General features: G+C 38.9%; 1 protein-coding gene across 1 annotated transcript; it reads right to left on the bottom strand.

The window, feature by feature from the left end:
• Window positions 1-661: 661 nt before the first annotated feature.
• Window positions 662-13,462, bottom strand: tfr1b (transferrin receptor 1b). Its single transcript, XM_020657429.3, has 19 exons — window positions 13,345-13,462; window positions 10,780-10,828; window positions 10,450-10,654; window positions 9,674-9,947; window positions 8,378-8,515; window positions 7,971-8,055; window positions 7,358-7,480; window positions 7,162-7,257; window positions 6,815-6,954; window positions 6,094-6,263; window positions 5,858-5,977; window positions 5,359-5,444; window positions 5,212-5,275; window positions 5,061-5,128; window positions 4,912-4,979; window positions 4,244-4,334; window positions 3,579-3,806; window positions 3,321-3,470; window positions 662-2,938 (listed from the first exon to the last, which is right to left on the bottom strand). The coding sequence occupies exons 2-19, from the start codon at window positions 10,810-10,812 to the stop codon at window positions 2,726-2,728; spliced, it is 2,352 nt and encodes a 783-aa protein (XP_020513085.2). The 5' UTR covers window positions 10,813-10,828; window positions 13,345-13,462; the 3' UTR covers window positions 662-2,725.
• Between the last annotated feature and the right edge of the window lie 4,898 nt (window positions 13,463-18,360).

Genomic DNA, 18,360 nt, shown 5'->3' with positions numbered 1-18,360 from the left:
TTTTGAGATAAAAATAAATATTTTCAAAGATTTAATCTTTTTTTTTTTAACACGTCTTTAAATCTCAAAAGAATAATACATACTATAATGATGACGTTTTCCTTCATAATTTCTAATTCATCTCGTCATTTTTACATTTTATTTAATCTTATAATGTCTAATGATCTCCCTTTTTAAACATTGCTGTACATATATAAACAACACAACACTTTATTTTTTATTTTTTATATTCAGGTCTAATTACAGATTTTTTCCTCAACTGTTTTTAGGTTCTTGCTTTAAAATTGCACATATATTTTTATCTCTGCTCAGGTTGTGTACATTTCTTGTATAAATCTTTTTTTAATTGCACAGTTTAAGTTTGTTTGATCTCGGGGAATTCTTTAAATCTTTTTTCAGGTTAATATATATGTATGGGAGGGGGGGCGTCGGTTTTTGTGGTTTAATTTGTATCAAATGTTTCATGTCATGTTCGTCTTTGTAACCTGCTACTGGATGCTTTGAATTTCCCTCGGGATCAATAAAGTATCTATCTATCTATCTATCTATCTAATGGTCTGTTGCACATTTGACAAAAACTCTCTGCTCCCTGGAAGAAAATACTTTCATTTCAGAGTAAAACTGAATCATATAATATAAAAAAAAAGGTCACACACAGATGTACTGAATGCTAAGCAACAAGGTTGTATTACTCTTTTCTGCTGAAATCGTAGACGACAGAAACAGAACTTAATTTTCAAGTACAGACATCATATCAAGGAGTGTGTTGAAAGTCAGTAGTTCGACATCACGCACAGTATTTCAGTTACAGAGTAAAGCTGTTTCCTGACCACACAGTTTCATGAAAGATTATTGCAACAGAAGAGGTGAAGAAACACCAGAAAGCAAACCGGCAAACGTGACATCGTTGAGTAAATGTTAAAATGGATGCAACAGGATTCTTTGTCCATAACAGACCGATGTTAGTCTTTTGAGCACAATGTTTACTTGCTTTAAATTACGAGGTTTGTTTAGTTCCTGCACTGTAAAGTAAGTCATTATTTTTATTTCAGTTACATTTACTATAATTTTGTCTAAGAGGCCTTTAAGTAATCTGAGCAACCTCTATGTGAAGGAAATAGGCCAATCATAATAACCTATTAAATGTGTTTTAATCTTAATAACAAAACACATTTGTTGAACTTTTGTAATCTGTCTTTTTCTGTACACCTTCCCAAAGCAACAAAGTACCATGCAGTGAAGAGTAAATTTGTTGGTGAAACACATGCAAAGACGGCTTGTTCTGAAGAGTGGATATGTAGGTGAAGTACCTGTTGTACATTTTAAAGTCCCTAAACACAAGGAGAGGTCTAACAAGTCTAACACAGCAAACATGTAACACACTTCTGAAACAGAAAGTTGAGCTGCGGGACTAGTACTCAGTACTGAGCCTTCACACGCACACAATCCCCAAAACAAAAACAAAAAAAAAGACCAAGAAAAAACAAATATATACACCAAGTATAAAACTCTGGGAAACACTGTCCCCGATAAGTTGTTCCACCCTTCGAGTGAAATATGAGAGACACTGCTCCCGATAAATACACACACACACATACACACACACTCATGCACTGGTAGGCAAAAACTACCATCACTTCTTGTCATTATGGAAGGCACTGCTCCCGATAATGGGTTTCTAAATTATGGAAGGCACTGCTCCCGATAACTTCATCGTATTAGAATAACTGCTCCAAAAAGACGTTGCAAAAATTAATGGCTTTTCAGTAAATTATAGATTCAAATACCTCAGTTTGTGTGATTAAAAAATGGATCATCAATGCTTTGTTTGTTTCTGGATGAGCTTTCCAGCATTTTTTTTTTGAATTTGAATTAATCCAGCCAGACATCTTGTGTGAATTATCTCTGGCTTTTGAGGTCTTTAAATATATTATTTTTTAAGGTCCATTTAGGAATTTAGAAAAGGGATCAGTTTCAGTGTATTTTTTTTTTACACATTTAAATCTTTACTGAAACTAGATCATAAAAAAAAAGTATTTTCAACTCTTCATTTCTTCCTTTTGATGCTTGTTGTATAACCGAATTGAAGACAGAGATGCCCAGCTAATCCCTTTTAGGGGCTGCTCGAAACATTTAAATCATATTTATTTTGTTTAGGACCATTAAACTCTGACATCTCTCCATACTTACTGTACGTGTAGATAAATCATTATTTTCACCTGGAATCAATCTTGCACATAGAAAGGAAGAAATGAAGGCTGTGACAAATAAATATGTAACTTCATCAGGGGCTTCTTTTGTCAGCAACAGTTGAGGAGTCATTTCTTTAGCAGATGCTGCCGTAGGATGAGACAGTATAACCGTCATAATTATGGAAGGCACTGCTTCCGATAACGTCGTATAAAAAGACAAAACAATACTTTTTATAGTGGACACTGCCACTGATAAAAAACTGAAGTATAAATAAGGTTTCTCAGTGATCTTCTGGCGAGAGGTCAAAACAGAGGCTTAAAATCCCCTGACTTCTTTGTCAGTAACGTTAGATTTCTTCAAGTTTAAGACCCCAATAATCTCATTATAAACCCGTTGGTTTTTTTAAGCGCATGGCTTAGACCTCTGATTGACAGCTTGTGCTTAAGTGCTAACATTGGAGCTCCTTCTTGCCCTACACCTCACCTCTAACTTCACTTTTAAAAACGCCCTCTCTCCCTCTGTCCCTTTTCATTTAGATTATATTATCGATGTCCCAGATGTCTCCCATCATGGCGTTGGCACATCCCTGCAGGCTCCAGGTAGCCAGAGCCAGCTCGGTGTGCAGCTGCTTCATGTCGTCGGTCTCTGCGATGGACGCCAGAGTGTGGGAGCCCCGACCCAGCAGGATGTGACGGAAGGGGGTCTCGATAGGGGACACGTACGGAGAGAGGAGAGTGTGCTCAACCTAGAATGGTTGAAAATAAGAACATCAATTCACCTGTGATGGACGTGAGATATTTAAATAAAGCACAAATACAAGAGCTGCTAAAAGCTTACAGCTTCATTATGTTGAAGTAGTATTACTCCAGTATCTTTAATTGTGATATTTTAGGTTAAAAGTTTAGCTGATTTGAACATTTCTTCTTTTTTAAAAAAGAGAAGAAACAACACCATCTGATTCAGAAACAACAAATCTTTTAAATCAAGTCCAAGAGAAGAACCACACATAGACGATACCAGGGCAGGCCACCCAAGTAAAATAAATATAATATGCTGCTTCTGTCATCCTTGCTTTATGTATTCAAATTTACAAACTTCTATAGCTTCTGTCCCAGAACAGAGCGTACCCTCATGATCCTATCGTTGAGGATCCGGCAGGCCTCCTTGTCGTTTAAGTCGGTGTTTTGGATCGCGTTACTGATGCCATCAGCTGCTCGCTTGAAGGAGCCGCGGGCGTCGCTCAACCAGGAGGGACTCACTTCCTTCAGCCGACCAGACTGCAAGAGGAAAAGTACAGAAAAGATAAACTCGTTTAAAATAACAAGCACACATTGAAGCACTTTTAAAAGATTCACAAAAGGAGGGAAACAAACGGAGAGGCCGACCATTCTGAGCTGGTTGATGCGAATGTCGACGCGCCTCACAGCCATTGTGACGACTTTGCTGTACTGGCTCACATCCAGTCTGAGCAGGTAGTCGTGGACGAGTCTCAGCGCCATCCGACCGGCAAACTGCGCCGCTGAAGCTACCATCTCACCGGTGCGATGGCTGGTCTGGTAGTTGAGGTGGTCTAGGTTGTCCAGGTTGGTGCCGTAGTACATGTAGGTCTCAGTCTACAGACATAAACACACAGGAGGAAATGACAAGAGGAATATACAATGTACATCACAATAAAATATGTTAAACCAGAATCATCTGCACGTCATTAAAAAAAGTCTCATTGTTTTTTTATTTTACTAACTAATATTGCGGTCACATAAAGTGACTTGAAATCTTGTTCATTTGTCTTCAATACTTTTGCAAAGAAACAGGAAATGAGACTGCTCTCTTTGTACGCATAAAAACTACATTTACCAGCTGATCAGTGGTTGAAATGGTGGTTGTCTTACTTTAAATGTGTTGTTCATCCTTTTCTTGCTCCATTACTTTTATAAAAATCAACTGATCCAACAGAAGTGGAGTTATCTTCATCGGATTATGTCTGCTATCAACTACACACAAAGTGTTATCAGTGAATAATGTCTGTTTTTTGTTTTGCATCAAGACTCACGTTGGGGGAGATGAAGTGGAAGGAGACGGAGGGGATTCCAGAGGAAGCCAGGAAGGGATAAGCAGAGTCGTCCGCTGACATCGGCCTCAGTCTGCGCACAAGGTAATGTCAAGTTAATATCAACAAGCGATGAGAAGAGAAAGTCTAACAACGCCTTTGTTCTTCAGCGAAACGTTGGGATTGTTTGCAAGGAGAAATCTAAAAGGGCCTTGTATCAAAACTAATCTTTTTATTGTACCTGCTGAATGTGAAAGTAGCAAAACAGAGTACCAAAAACTTGCAATAAATACACTCTTATCTTGTATACGTTCTCTGAACAAATACAAACTGATTTAAATCTTATGTCTTTCATTTAGTCAACGCTCTCTTCTGGCAGTTGTGTCCACAGGTTGGATTTGAACCCGGGCCGCCCTCTTAAAGGACTATAGCCTTCGCACATGGGGCGGCGACCTGCTAGGTCATCTGCGCCCTTCTTTACATTACCCAGAAAACTGCACAAGGCAGTTTAAAGGCTTCTGTACTGGTAACAAAATATGATCAGCACCAGAACATCCCAGCCCTGAATGAAAACTGTGTTGAGAAACACATTTTTTTAAAAGTCTCAGAAGGAAACATTTTGTGAAAAACTCTCTTAAGATTTGGGTTTCACAAACTACTGATCCACTTACGCATTAGCCTGCCAGGCAGTATTTCCCACCAGATCATACACAGAACCAGAACCAAGAGGACTCTTCACCTACAGAACAAAAGGAGTGAGATTTAATACACTGCTGCATCTGAACATAATGGAACACCTTTCGTTCAGAGTCATTCATACCTGCTTCATGGTGCTCTCCAACAGGCTGTAGAGCAGCGGACTTGCTGAAGCTATAAAGCTCCCGCGACCTTGTGAGGAAACAAACTCAGTTAACTTATCACATGAACAACATGTGAGAACAGACAAGGCTGCAGATGTGAACTCTACTCACCCATGACCACTCCATCCAGGTTTATGTACGTCAAGACGCTTTTGTCAATAGAGGACATGTAGCCCTGAAAACAACGATAAGAGACATGTTCAGGAACGTTTCCAGGGGGTTGCCTGTGTGTTCAGATGGAAGCGGTTTAGTTCCTACCTCCAACCACTCGGTGGCGCCAACACTTCCATACTCCCCGGCACTCCAGCTTGCAAACACCAGACTCCTTCTAGGCCTGAAGCCATCTGATAAAAAAGAATCACATGTATGTAAAGCAGGGGAAGATACTGCAAAAACATCAAGAAGGTTTATCTTAACCCTCCAAAACTTAGAAAAACATGAACATGTTTTAGTTTTTAAAGCAGAGGGGTTTTTGATCATTTCTTCATGATGGCTCACTTTTTAAGCAGAAGTGTGTAGTGTCAGTTACCTGAGATCAGTGTTAATTCTAGGACAAGCAAATTAACTTTAGCGCCTTTTTATGTTGTATCTAATTTATTTGTCTGACCTCAGATATGCTAATGTGTTTATGTAAATCATCCTATTCTCTGAGCATGAATTTCAAGATTAAAGAAGAAACACATCCAATAGTGAAATATCCCTGTTTATAATTCCTAAAACATTGTGTGTTGTGTACAGTGTGCAAAGTGTTTGTTACCGTTCTCCACCATCTCGTGAATAGCCTTGGCCAGCTCCAGCAGCACTGAGGTGCCGACTGCAGCTCTGGCGTAACCTCGACCCCAGGCGTCTCTCTGAGCTCCCAGAACCACGTAGCGATCTGCAGGATCACATCAAAACACAACACCACCACCAAATAATTACATCTGTATAAAGAAACCAAAAAGAAAAATCAAACATTAGGATATTGGAGGGGAAACAGGAGTGGGTTTTCACCAGGATCAGTGAATCCTTTGATGACTCCAAACACGTTGTGGATCTCCGTGTTGACGAGCACGTTGTTCACCTCGACGGTGATGTTCTCGCTGCCTCCCAGTTTGTACGTCAGCCCATCAAAGCCTCCTTTAAAACCACTGCCTGCATCAGCCACAGGACCGCCGATTCTCCTTCAGAGGGGAGGAGAGAGGGACGCAGGCAAGGGAAGTGGTGAGCTTACTGCTGTGGCAAACTTTCCAGTTCAGCCAATCCAGAAAATGAATTAACCCCAATGACTCAACAATCAGCTGATAAAAACAGCCATTACTGGAAAACCTTTAAAGATAGATGATGTTTAAAAAATCCCTACAGCTCATTTATTAAATAAGTTGTTCCTAAAAAGTTTATGGTCTCAATCGTTTGTTCCAGTCGTTTTCTATAAAGCATCATGTTCCATTTGTTAATAATCTTCCCATCTAGAGTTAAATTCACAATACAGATGGGTATGCTTTAGAGTGTGGCTTCCTTTTGATGAGCAATGTGCTACCACAGCTGCCTGTCAGTCGGGTTAGAGATTTAATAGTATGAAGTTCAGCTGTTGTCCACATTGCCTCGTTGCCTCGTTTATTAAACCTAATGGGTGGTAGTGCAGAAACAGTGTTTGCAACAACATAAGTTGTGTTTATTATGTTAAACTAGAAGATGTGCTGGTTTGGGAGTCTTTCTGTGTTGGTAGTCTTACTGTAGAATAGTTGAAGCCATGCTTGCAGTGATAGTCTGAGCCGGGATTTTGGGAAGGCCGGACGACTGAGTGGGAGGGAACAGTGTGTGGTTGAAGGAGGGAAATCCAGGGGTGTAAGGGTCTCCTGAACCCAGATGGACCTGAAAAAAACAAAACAGATTAAATACCGTTCTTTACCGGTTTAAGGTGGACTAAATCTGCAAGACTAGTCTTGGGCTACATTTCACAGGCGTTTATCCTTTGCTGGACGGGTCACTTTAAAAAAAAAAATACATTTGGGGCATAAATTAAGAGTACACCCACTTCTCCAGATGACAACACACCACTAGTTGTGCGTGCAAACTCACATGTCCATAGAGCGCCGTGTCTGCGACATAGTTGAAATCTTGAATGTCAGGGTAGATTAGAACAGCAGAAGCTCCGTTTTTAGCAGCGTTATCCACCTGAAGGCATGAAGAGGAAATATGAAAAAACAAGATTTGAGTTTCAGAAAGTGAGTGCAGTGTAGGTGGCATTTGTAGCAATCGAATCTGCAAACGATACCTGCTCTGCAAAACTGATATTGCCCGCCCGCAGCAGCACCACGCTGCCTTTCAGCACGATGTTCTGCTTCTGCAGGAAATCAAAATCCTTCTGAAGGCCGTAGTTGCCGTACACCAGCTTCCCCTGCAAACACACATATCAAATAGAAATCATTGTTTCTGGCCCTTACATATTTTTATTGTGAGTTAATTTAAACAAGAAGCAATTCAATTCAAACAACGTTATTAATCCCTTTTAGGGCAATTGTTTTGGAGCAGCTTTGTACATAGAAAACATAAATAAAGACACAGTGATGTACAGACTATAAAAGAGATCAAATATAGAACACGGCCTAAGTGGAGATACCAGTGTTAAGCAGACTCATTAGTTATCAACCGGACTGGATTAAAAAGACAATAAAAAGACCATTAGTCACATAAAAGAGTAAAAGATCGGTGGTGCTAAAAGGATAAAGACATTGAAAATGTATAAACCTAAGGAGGATGAATGATTCAGAATCACGGTTTGTTTAACAGGCATAACGACGTCCTGATGGCACCAGAGACAATTCACTAAAAGCACCAAAAAAAAAAAAGAGTTAAATGTAGGATTGAAAACGAGAGTTTGATCTCACCTGAACATTCCCAGTAGCACTGTATGCCAGATATCCTGCTGGCTCAAACACATTGGAACCAAAGGTGACCCGGTTTGGACGAGTGCTGCCAATCAGAAGACAAGAGCTGCTTACAATATCATTCACTTTGGCTATTGTTCGGTCATCATAAGTGTTTTTATGAATGAACTCATTAAGTACAAACATCAGAGAAAAAACTGTTGCTTTGCTTCAACAACTTGAAAAAACAAACTGGAGGAAATTAGGTATTAAAATCATTGTATAAACCCCACCCCCAGAAAAACAGCACCCCTATCAGGCTAACCCTCCTGACACCATATTTTGATATTTTTCAGAGATAAGTCTGAAATTAAACAATCCGAAACATTGATTTAAACAAGTCAAGTATTAGAAAGACTTGTATCCACCTGTCAGGCTTTTGCAGTTGAACGTAGTGGATGTCCGTCCATGGATCCATCTCCAGCTTCTTGAAATCTGAGAAGATGCGGTTGCCTTGACTCATATCTTCCTCGCTCCCTGCTGAACGCTTCAGCTTATCGAACTCACTGTGAAGACACAACATGTCATTTTGCTGCTGTCATTGAAACAGTTATTTCTTCTGAAAATTATTAATTTAGTTACATTTCAAACACTTTGGAAGACCAAGATGAGTCATGTGCTTTCTTTGGAAAACGTTGGCTTCCATTTGAAATGTCAACTCTTGTTTTTTTTTTTTTTTAAGTTCATTTCCTCAAAGTGTGAACACAGGATATGTGTGTGGTTCTCGAATGCCTGGTGAAAATAACGATCTGCTGCGTTTTAAAAAGGGTTGGATGCCTATTATAAATAACACGTTTAATATATTTAATTCACAGTGCGAAGCGTTAAATTTGTGGTTCACACGTCCACAAAAAACTATTTTCTTGTCTACTACAGTATCGTTTCATCCCTTAATATCAAGCAGCAGCAGCAGCTTGTGTTTTTTTAGGGACAGTAATATTAGTAACACGTAGAGACCTCTGCTGTAGTCGGGGTGTTTTTTTTGGGCAGTAGCGATTCCAAAGTTTGGTGGGGCCCTAGGCAAAAATCCTCTCCTAAAGACGGTAAAGACACATAATCCCTCTTCTTTTCAGAACGCTATCCCCGAACGTTTTTAGAACGTTATCAGAACCACCTTCATTTTCTTTGTTGACTTTCATTGACAAACTTTGGTTTTCAAAGCAGTAATGCATGCAATGTGTAGCAGGGCATCGAGAGTGAGTGCTGTCAGATGGGGCCCCCTTAGGGAGGTTTCCTACTGCCACTTAAAACTGCACATTTTGAGCCACTGCTTTGGTTTAAGTTTGTGAGCCCTCAGGGGAAGCAGTCGCCTGCCTCTGTCTTTGGGTCAGCGCCGTCCATTACACTCATGAAACTTGTTGGGTGTTATCTCTCTTATGTAATAACTCTCACTGTGTAAATACAAATCTTCTCTGATCCCCCTCAAGCAGTACATTCAGATTTTTTATATGTGTTTTCATTTTGTGTTATGTTGTAAGGCTGAATCCAAGTTGTTAATTTTTGTTTAAAACGATCTTCCCTAGTGTTATCTGAGGTCCTCTTGGTCTCAGCTCATGTTGTCGGGTTCTGCACTGTTGGCAGTATTAGTATTACATAGCCGAGTCGATTTCTGCGACAGGATTATTTACTCGGTAAAGGACTGGCTGTGCACGTGATCAGCGTACCTCAGAGTTGTGTCGAAGGCCTGGCTTGTGAGTTTCTGCGTGAGGAGTTCGGCGACGTCCGCCCAGTCCATCTGAGCTGCTGGAGCTACTGGAACAACAGCCGGAGTGACAGCAGTCGGAGCGACAGCAGTCGGAGCGACAGCAGTCGGAGCGACACCAGTCGGAGCGACACCAGTCGGCGTCTTTCTGGTCAGATTTTCTGTTGCCAGCTGAGTGTCACAGCTCGCAGTCTCTGCATGAGGTTTACGGTGACTGATGAAGCCGACCAGGTAGCCTGAAAAACAAGAGGGCAGAATGGGTTTATGAAACTAAAAGTGATCATACGCTTCCACATCTCAGACCTTTCCACCGCCTAACTGTGCATCAAACAGTCCCTCTATGGTTGGTTTACAGTGGGGGTGGGACAAAAGAACAATATGGCAATAATAATAATTTTATCACTGGTGCCAAATAGATATTTTCTTTTCACTTTTAGATGAAAAGATTTCTAAGGCGTTTGACTCACCACGTCCCTATTTCATGACTCCTCATGTTTGCTGTTTTCTTTGTCTTGTATAGTTAGAAAATTAAATATTTATGAGTTTTGACAAAACAAGACTCTTATTTTCACTGTTTTCTGACTTGAATAGAAAATAATCTAGAGTAATAGTCAAATTAATAAAAAATTAAAGTGACTCGTAGTTAATTTCTGATGTGATTTAAAATAAATTACTATTTTGGTACTTGTCGATATTCAAAAACGACTAAAGATACAAAAATAAATGAGCATAGCCTACCAGTGATGAAAATCAGAAGAGTTCCTAAGATCAGGAAGTAAAGGGTGCGCCGTCTTTGATGGGGTGGTGCAGGTCTGAAGCTCGGGGAGCCTCCCGCCTGCCCGTCCTCGGCCTCTGTGGCATCATCGGACAGTTTGACCTCCGCGTGCCTTTCTCCGTCTTCTGCCGGCTGCAGAGTGAACCTGCTGTACCGCTCACTTTTAATCTGCAGGGGAAAGAAAAGAGTTGCAACTATGATGAGGAAACTGTGACCCCTCCCAGTCTCACAGCTGCCTGCGAGGACTGGTGGCCTCATATTACAACCTTTAAATAAAGGTAACTGACACTCACCATGCTGTTAAACGTAGACCTTATCTGATCCATTGCTGCTGATGTTCTTCTAAAGAAAGAGAACAGGAAACAGAGAAGAATATGTAACCAAATTAATTAATTAATGACAAAGTTGAAAGGAAATAGAAAGAGCGAGGAGGGTGTTTTGCATGGTGAGTCATGTTCAAACAGAGTTGCTATTGAGACGACCATTAAGGGTTACTGTAAGTCTGCAGGCCGGGTGTGTTTCCTCTCAAAACAGGCTTTTATTTACTGAGGCAGAAACCAAAAACAGCATTACTCTCAGAAACATTATTTATTTATACGGTATTATGGATGTCTGTGGGTGTGGGTGTGTGTGGGGGTGCGTGCGTGTGTTTGGTGTATTGATAGCCCTGAAGATTTGAAGTTTCTGGTTTTCTGTTCTGCAGATCAACCTCGCTACCGTTCTCCTCTCGAGGTTCATCATTCTGGACCTCTGTTATTATTCTGCACACTTTAAATGTTGTCTCTTTGGGCACCTTTAAAGTTATTCTAATAATTAATTTACTCTGAAACTATATTTGACTTCATCGATTTAGTTTGATCGTATTTTTAAACATCAAACTGATTCTATTCAAACAAGGTGTAAGAGAAATACGCAATGGGCAATTACTTCAATATTGCAATCATGAAATTAAGTGCTATAAAAATAAATATTAAAGGTTTGAGCTATGACTCATTTTGTACGTCTATCTGCTTTTTTTTTTTTTTTTTGCACATTTTACTCAGAATTGGAGTTTGCGACATGTAACATCCAAAAAGCAGTTTTGTTTTACAATGACATGAATTCATTGGGATATTTCAAACATAAAATAAATAGTTCTTATTTACTACAATAATTTCAGACTAGCGGGATGTGCTGAAAGCAAATTCTTGTCTTGAAATAACAAAATCATGATACACTGTGCCGCCTCATTTTTCATTTAAATCGTTTCCCACGGGTTTCATTCTTCATCTCTTTGTCCCATGTGAAGCACTTGTGTTTGAATGTAGCTATTTGAATAAAGACATCATTCCTAGCCTTTATCACTGTGAACTGTACGGTATTTGAACTCTGATGGAAACTGCTACAAACCATTATAAATCCTGTGTCAATGCAACATTTCTAAAGCCTCAGATGACATCCAAGAACCGGTTTGACCTTCGCTTTAGAAACACGGATAACTTCATCAGAGGTTTCGTTTTCACATCATGACAACACGACCTTTTCTTTTCAGCTTTGTGTCAGCTATAAACATGTCAGAACGAGAGAGCACTGACGGGAATGAGCCTGTAACTGACAACAGACTTTCTGCCCTTCCTTTTCGTCCTCATAAACAGGAATGTAAAGAACTCAGCAGCTTTTCAAAACACTTCCTCATTACTGTGCGGATGTAAGAGATAGCTTCTGATTCTACGTCAAGAATCATTATCGATTGGATCTAATCAATAACTATAGAAAACTAAAAATAGATAGAAAGATGGAGACTATCTGGTTCCGTTTTAAACAGTTTGTCATGCTTCACAGAAGGAGAAAACAATGTTGTGCTTTTTTTTGTGGGGGGGGGGGGGGCACACAATCTACATACAATTAACTACACAACAAGCCAACAGCTAAACATCAAAACAGATTAATTATTAAATGATATAAAAGGTATAAAAGTGGAAACAATCCCTTTCAAAGAAGGAACTAATCTACAGATTAAGTACTCGATAAAGACCTGCACTCACTTGAATTGATGAATCATTTTGTGGTTTGGCTGATGTAATCTCAAATAGTAGTGAGAAATTATTCTTCCCAACATGTGGACCAGTTTGAAACATCTCGTTTAATTGAATCAGTGTGAGACCTGAATATAATCACTTACAGATAATTAATAACAACTAAAATAAGGAAATTAATGTTTCTTGGATTTATTCATCTGCCAGTGATTTTATTTTATTTTTTCAGAAATGTTAGAATAAAGCTGAAAACATTATCACGGTTACCAAAAGCAATTTAGACATTTAAGTCAGCAAAGTATTAGAATTAAGCAGATAAACACATCAAGTATCTGTATTTTACATTGAAATTAAAACATGTCAGACCAGATCTTTTATGAATCTGTTGGGACATGTTTGTATTATTATCAAGAACCCTACTTAGGCCTAGTTATTTATATAATTTTAGTAGCTTTGTAATAAGTAAAATAAATAAAGGATGCATAGACTGATATAACTGGGGCGGGGTGAACGTAGAAAAGGTCGTAGAAAATAAATACTAATTTTTTTTTTCTTTTTTTTTTTTTTAATGGAAACATTTGAGTGCTTTGGTTAAAAATAATACTTCTGCATCCCAAAGAGACAGAAGAAAAATATATCTCGTTGATAATAGCTGTAATATGTCATATTAACAATGACAGGAATGGCGGTCCCATATGTTACAAGCAGAGGACAGGTGACATCATTTTGTGTTTTAATGTCCTTTTTAAAGATTAAGTCCTCAGCTGAGAGCAGCGACTGTTACAGCCGACAAAACTGGCTGAGTTTATGATCAAGAAATGAATGAAAGAAGTCATATCTCACCTTCCTTAGCGAGCAAACACCCCGTGTCTTCCGCTGCTGCCACAAGTTCAGCGCCAGCGATGTTCCGTCCTTATGGAGGTTACGGCACTTCCGCATACGTCATCTCCCCATCAGGCACGTACACACAGTTAAAGTGAGCGCGCGCTCCCAAACGTGGTCCAGAAATATCGAATAATAGTACTAATTTATTATTAGGATATAAGTCACTTCTTTTAAATGTCTTCTTAAAACCCACTAATATAGACTTGTCGTTTTCTTATCCCTCATTATATTCAATGTATTCCATTCTTCACTTGTTATTTCATCTTTTCAAATACTATATTTCACTATTATTCTCAATTTCAGCGTTGCTTTTACTTCTTTTTATTGCTTTTATCTCCTCTTTACTGTTTTTATATTCCTTTTATACTGTTCTTAATTCCCCGTATAGCTTTCATCTGTGTTTGTATTGCTCTTAATTGATTTACTTTACTCCCTTTATCACTTTTAATTCTTATACTGCTTTTATAATAATAATAATAATAATAACTGTATTTATATAGCACCTTTTAAAAACACAGGTTGACAAAGTGCTTTGACAATCAGCAAAAACAAGAACAAACGAAACCAAACACAGAAGAACATAAACAACAGCAAGAACATAACAAATGCAAAATACTCAAAATAATTCAATACAATTCAACAGAAAAGAACCCAAAGTGCACGATACACAACAGACATATATAACCCGACCATCACAAGAACCATCATTAGAACCATCATAAGAACCCAGGCAACACAAGAACCCAACAACACGAGCTGAGACCAAGAGGAACCAAAGATTTAAAAAGATGTAAGAAACTAAAAGAGATAAAAGCAAATCAAAAGATAAACAGCAATAAGAAGGTAAGAGCAGGAAAAGAAAAAGAAACAAGTGGTTAAAGGGTCAAATAAAACTAAAACTATAATATTAATAAAAATAAAAAGTAAATATAAATATAAAACATAAATAGATAAAGTAAGTAAGATAAGAAATTACCAAGTTAAAACATAAGAGGAGTTAAGATCAGAGCATGAATAAAAGGACAGTAAGAAGTAAAAGAAGATAAAAATAGTAAAACCAGTAAGAAAAGACATTAAGAAGACGACATCACATAAAAGCAAGTCTGTTATTGCCTTGATCTCGTTATCACCTTTACCTTTTTACTGCTGTTATTGTGTTTTATTGCTCCTTTCCCTTCTAATGTTTTGATCTCTTTTACTCACATCATCTGGTCCTTCAAGGTCTCATTTCATGCTGTTGGGTTCTTATGATGGTTTTCACGATGTCTCTCCTGACCCTTAACATGCTTTTGTTCATATTTGCAAACATTGTTGTATTATTCTCAATACACATAAAGGCTTCTTCCTTCTTCTTCACGTGATTGAAGTCTTGATATTATTAGTGTTGCTTATTGAGTAATTGTAATCCTAAAATGTTTCACTTTTCAATACACTAATGTCTCAAACATTTCCTTAAAGGAAATAAATCCAAACATGCCTAACCAGATGTGCAACTAATTCCACAATGAAAATCACAGCTCCATTTTCAAGAACATTCTACCTATTGTTGGTGTAATCTCTTTGCAGGACATGCTCATGACTCTGAACCGGCTGAACAAGAGATTAAGTAGATCCAGGAAGTTCAAGATAGTTTGTGCAAAAACTGTAAGCTAAACAACATTTAAAATCTATATTTTTAATTGTATTTATCAGACATGTTGACTTTATGACTGTAACAGATGTAAACAAAGAAGGCTACTCCTCTATCAAATTAAATAAACAGACCTTTAGGTTACCTGAAACCTCTGTATCTATGGTTCATTTTGTGCATGTGAAGCTATAACAAAGTTTAAAACCTCGAGGCTGAGGAGCAGGTGAGACGTTCAGGAGAGGAGGTGAGACGTTCAGGGGAGCAGGTGAGACGTTCAGGGGAGGAGGTGAGACGTTCAGGGGAGCAGGTGAGACGTTCAGGGGAGCGGGTGAGACGTTCAGGGGAGCGGGTGAGACGTTCAGGGGAGCGGGTGAGACGTTCAGGGGAGCAGGTGAGACGTTCAGGAGAGCAGGTGAGACGTTCAGGGGAGCAGGTGAGACGTTCAGGGGAGGAGGTGAGACGTTCAGGGGAGCAGGTGAGACGTTCAGGGGAGCAGGTGAGACGTTCAGGAGAGCAGGTGAGACGTTCAGGGGAGCAGGTGAGACGTTCAGGGGAGCAGGTGAGACGTTCAGGGGAGCAGGTGAGACGTTCAGGGGAGGAGGTGAGACGTTCAGGGGAGCGGGTGAGACGTTCAGGGGAGCAGGTGAGACGTTCAGGGGAGGAGGTGAGACGTTCAGGTGAGCTGCACGGTGGCAGGTGATTCAGTGGGTGGAGTTGGAGACAGCAGTCACGTCTGAGCTGTCTGACTTTCCCAGTCTCCTCAAGGTAAGATTACTTTGAATGTTGGTACACAGTTTAATCCTGTTGGGTTTACAACCTGTCGAAGTGATAACGCTTACAGAAGCAGATTATGCTATCTGCACAGCTTGAGCTGAGCTATCACTACTGTGTGTTCGGCAATCTAACCTTCAAACACAAGTTGATAAAATAAATCAACCACCCAATAGGACCTTATTATATATAATTATATAATATAATATTAATATTCTAGGGCAATATGTAATATTCCCCCTGATAAACATAAAGATTCAAAACAAAGTTAGTATACATTTCTATACAATGCTATAGATGTTATTCATTGTTTCCCTCAAAGGTCAAACATTAGGGATAATAGTTGGAATTAGCCATAGCGACCCATTGTTGACCCTTTGACCCATTGACCCATGGTTTGGGCCCTTTTTTCTTTTTTCTTTTGTAGACGCCATCTTGGTTGTTTTGGAGCCCAAAGTGATATATGAGAGGCTGGATAAGCAATAATGCTCGGCTCAACCACGCTTGAGTCGAGATTTCTAAATTTAGATTTAGATTTCTAAATAATCTGATTTCTCCTTCTGGCCATTAGAAGGACTGCTGGTTTAAAACACTTCCACAAAGGCATAGCTTTCAGAATGAGTTTTTTTTTTTTAACTGACAGGATGCTTACTCCCATAGTTACTGTTATCACGCCGTCTAAGGTTTCTATTCCAACATGGCACACCTTTTATACAATGAACAAAACTCCAACACTCTGAACTCTGGGTGTAGATTACTCTGGTTTCCTTGTTCAATGTCGACTCTATCCAGACAATCTGTGCAGTGCCTTTCACTCTTCTTAGCTGTTACACTTGTCTTTAAATTCCAAGCACCACCTGAAATCTAAGTGTTTAAAAATACCAAAAAACTGACAGTGAAGGAGACACTGCTCCTGTTTTCAGACAATAATCCCCTTAGATTGGAAGTGATACACGCGTAACATCATCCTGCGGGGGAAGAGATTTACTGTAACATGATCTCATTCCACTGTGTCACCGCAGATGGTTTCTTGCCAGTCATCTGTTGGTGCAAACTGTTGCAGGGCTTATAAACCCCTGAACATGGAGGATGTGGGTTTACACTGTTGAGACGTTTGAGTCAGTTACTGTAACTTTAAGGGTCAGTATCAGAAAACATTGCATTGTTTCTGCCAACGCACGCCCTTTGTGTACCTCAAGGCCTGTAATAAAGCTCTATTTATGCTCACTGTAAGATAAAATATGTCAGGAGAAACAGCAGTACTTAATCCTTTTATAGGGTATCTGATTATATAGAATTAAATGTATTTTCATTATATTATGAAATCTGAATCCTATCTCTGATTTGAATAAGTAAAAGATAATTTAAGCATACATTTCAGAGGATTCAAATTAGTGAATCATTTTCTGAAGAATCCAGCCATCTACACACTCCATCAAAATCAACTTCATACATTTGAAGGAGTTTATGTATATCGGCTGTGCTGAGATATTTTATAAGTAATATGTAACTCCTGGTTTGTAATGGTTTTCCATCAAACTTTTGGCCAGTAGTGACTGGATAGTATGTCTAGTGTTCACACATAGAATACAACATTGTATGTGGTATTTTTAAAAGGTTAAAAGAGTCTTTGATACAACTTGTTCAACCAATCAGAAACCAGTGTTTACACCAGGGGTGTCCAAAGTGCGGCCCAAGGGCCATTTGCGGCCCTTGAGGGGATTTTTTGCGGCCCGTGACTTCAAATGAAGAATCAGAAGATTTTGGCCCGAGGCCTTGATTAAGATCGGCACATTATCTTACTTTTCTTTTTCATGTTAACAAGGGAACAATATTCCTAAAATAGAAAATGTTCAGTAACATGTATGTTGGTTTTTTTTAAATCTACAGCTTTTATTATTTTCCACATTTTTTTGTAAACTATGAAAAAAAACTTATGCACAGTTTTTGCAAACAAGTGGACTGTTGTTTAACCATTTAATGACCTGAGCTAAATGCAGAAAGCTTTTCCAAAAACATGAACCACATTACAGGCTTGATTCTGAGAAAAAATAAAAAATAAAGTAGAACGAAGAAATCAATGTATTTGATTTCCTTTTATTAAAGGGTTTCTTTAGCGAGCCTTTTGATTCTGATCTACAAAGCCTTACTATTTTTTCAACTATATTTCAAAAAACAAAACCTGTGGCCCGCGAGCGATTCTAACACGACAATTTTGGCCCGCAAGAAAAAAAAGTTTGGACACCACTGGTTTACAGTATGTAGGAATTTATTATGATCGGTCAGGAGGGGGCGCCATACTTTTGAAAAGCTGCCAGTGACTTTTGCTGTATTGTTCACTTTAACAGAACAGTCTAGTCAAAGATTAAACTTGTTCTGCACAATCTGCTCTGCTATGTTAATGACTAAAGTCAAAAAACATTTGTCAATGATTTTTTGGGAGGATTACGTGAGGTTTCCGAAAATGTTTCTGCAGCCTCCAAAAATACACCCGACTGCCATCAGACAGCCAACGTGTGAAAAGGAAGGATGCGTGTTAGAAATATAGATTCTGCACTTCTCAGTCTTCTCAC

Source organism: Labrus bergylta, chromosome 20, assembly GCF_963930695.1.
Source record: "Labrus bergylta chromosome 20, fLabBer1.1, whole genome shotgun sequence".
NCBI lineage: Eukaryota > Metazoa > Chordata > Actinopteri > Labriformes > Labridae > Labrus > Labrus bergylta.
The sequence above is the reverse complement of the archived record's forward strand: the minus strand, read 5'-3'. Positions and strand labels throughout refer to the sequence as shown.

Coding starts and splice junctions, on each gene's coding strand:
- tfr1b (XM_020657429.3), bottom strand. CDS start 10,812: ATGGATCAGATAAGGTCTACGTTTAACAGCATG. Junction 8,056..8,377: donor CAACTGCAAAAGCCTGACAG/GTGGATACAAGT, acceptor TCTGATTGGCAG/CACTCGTCCAAACCGGGTCA. Junction 5,978..6,093: donor CAAAGGATTCACTGATCCTG/GTGAAAACCCAC, acceptor GTGATCCTGCAG/ATCGCTACGTGGTTCTGGGA.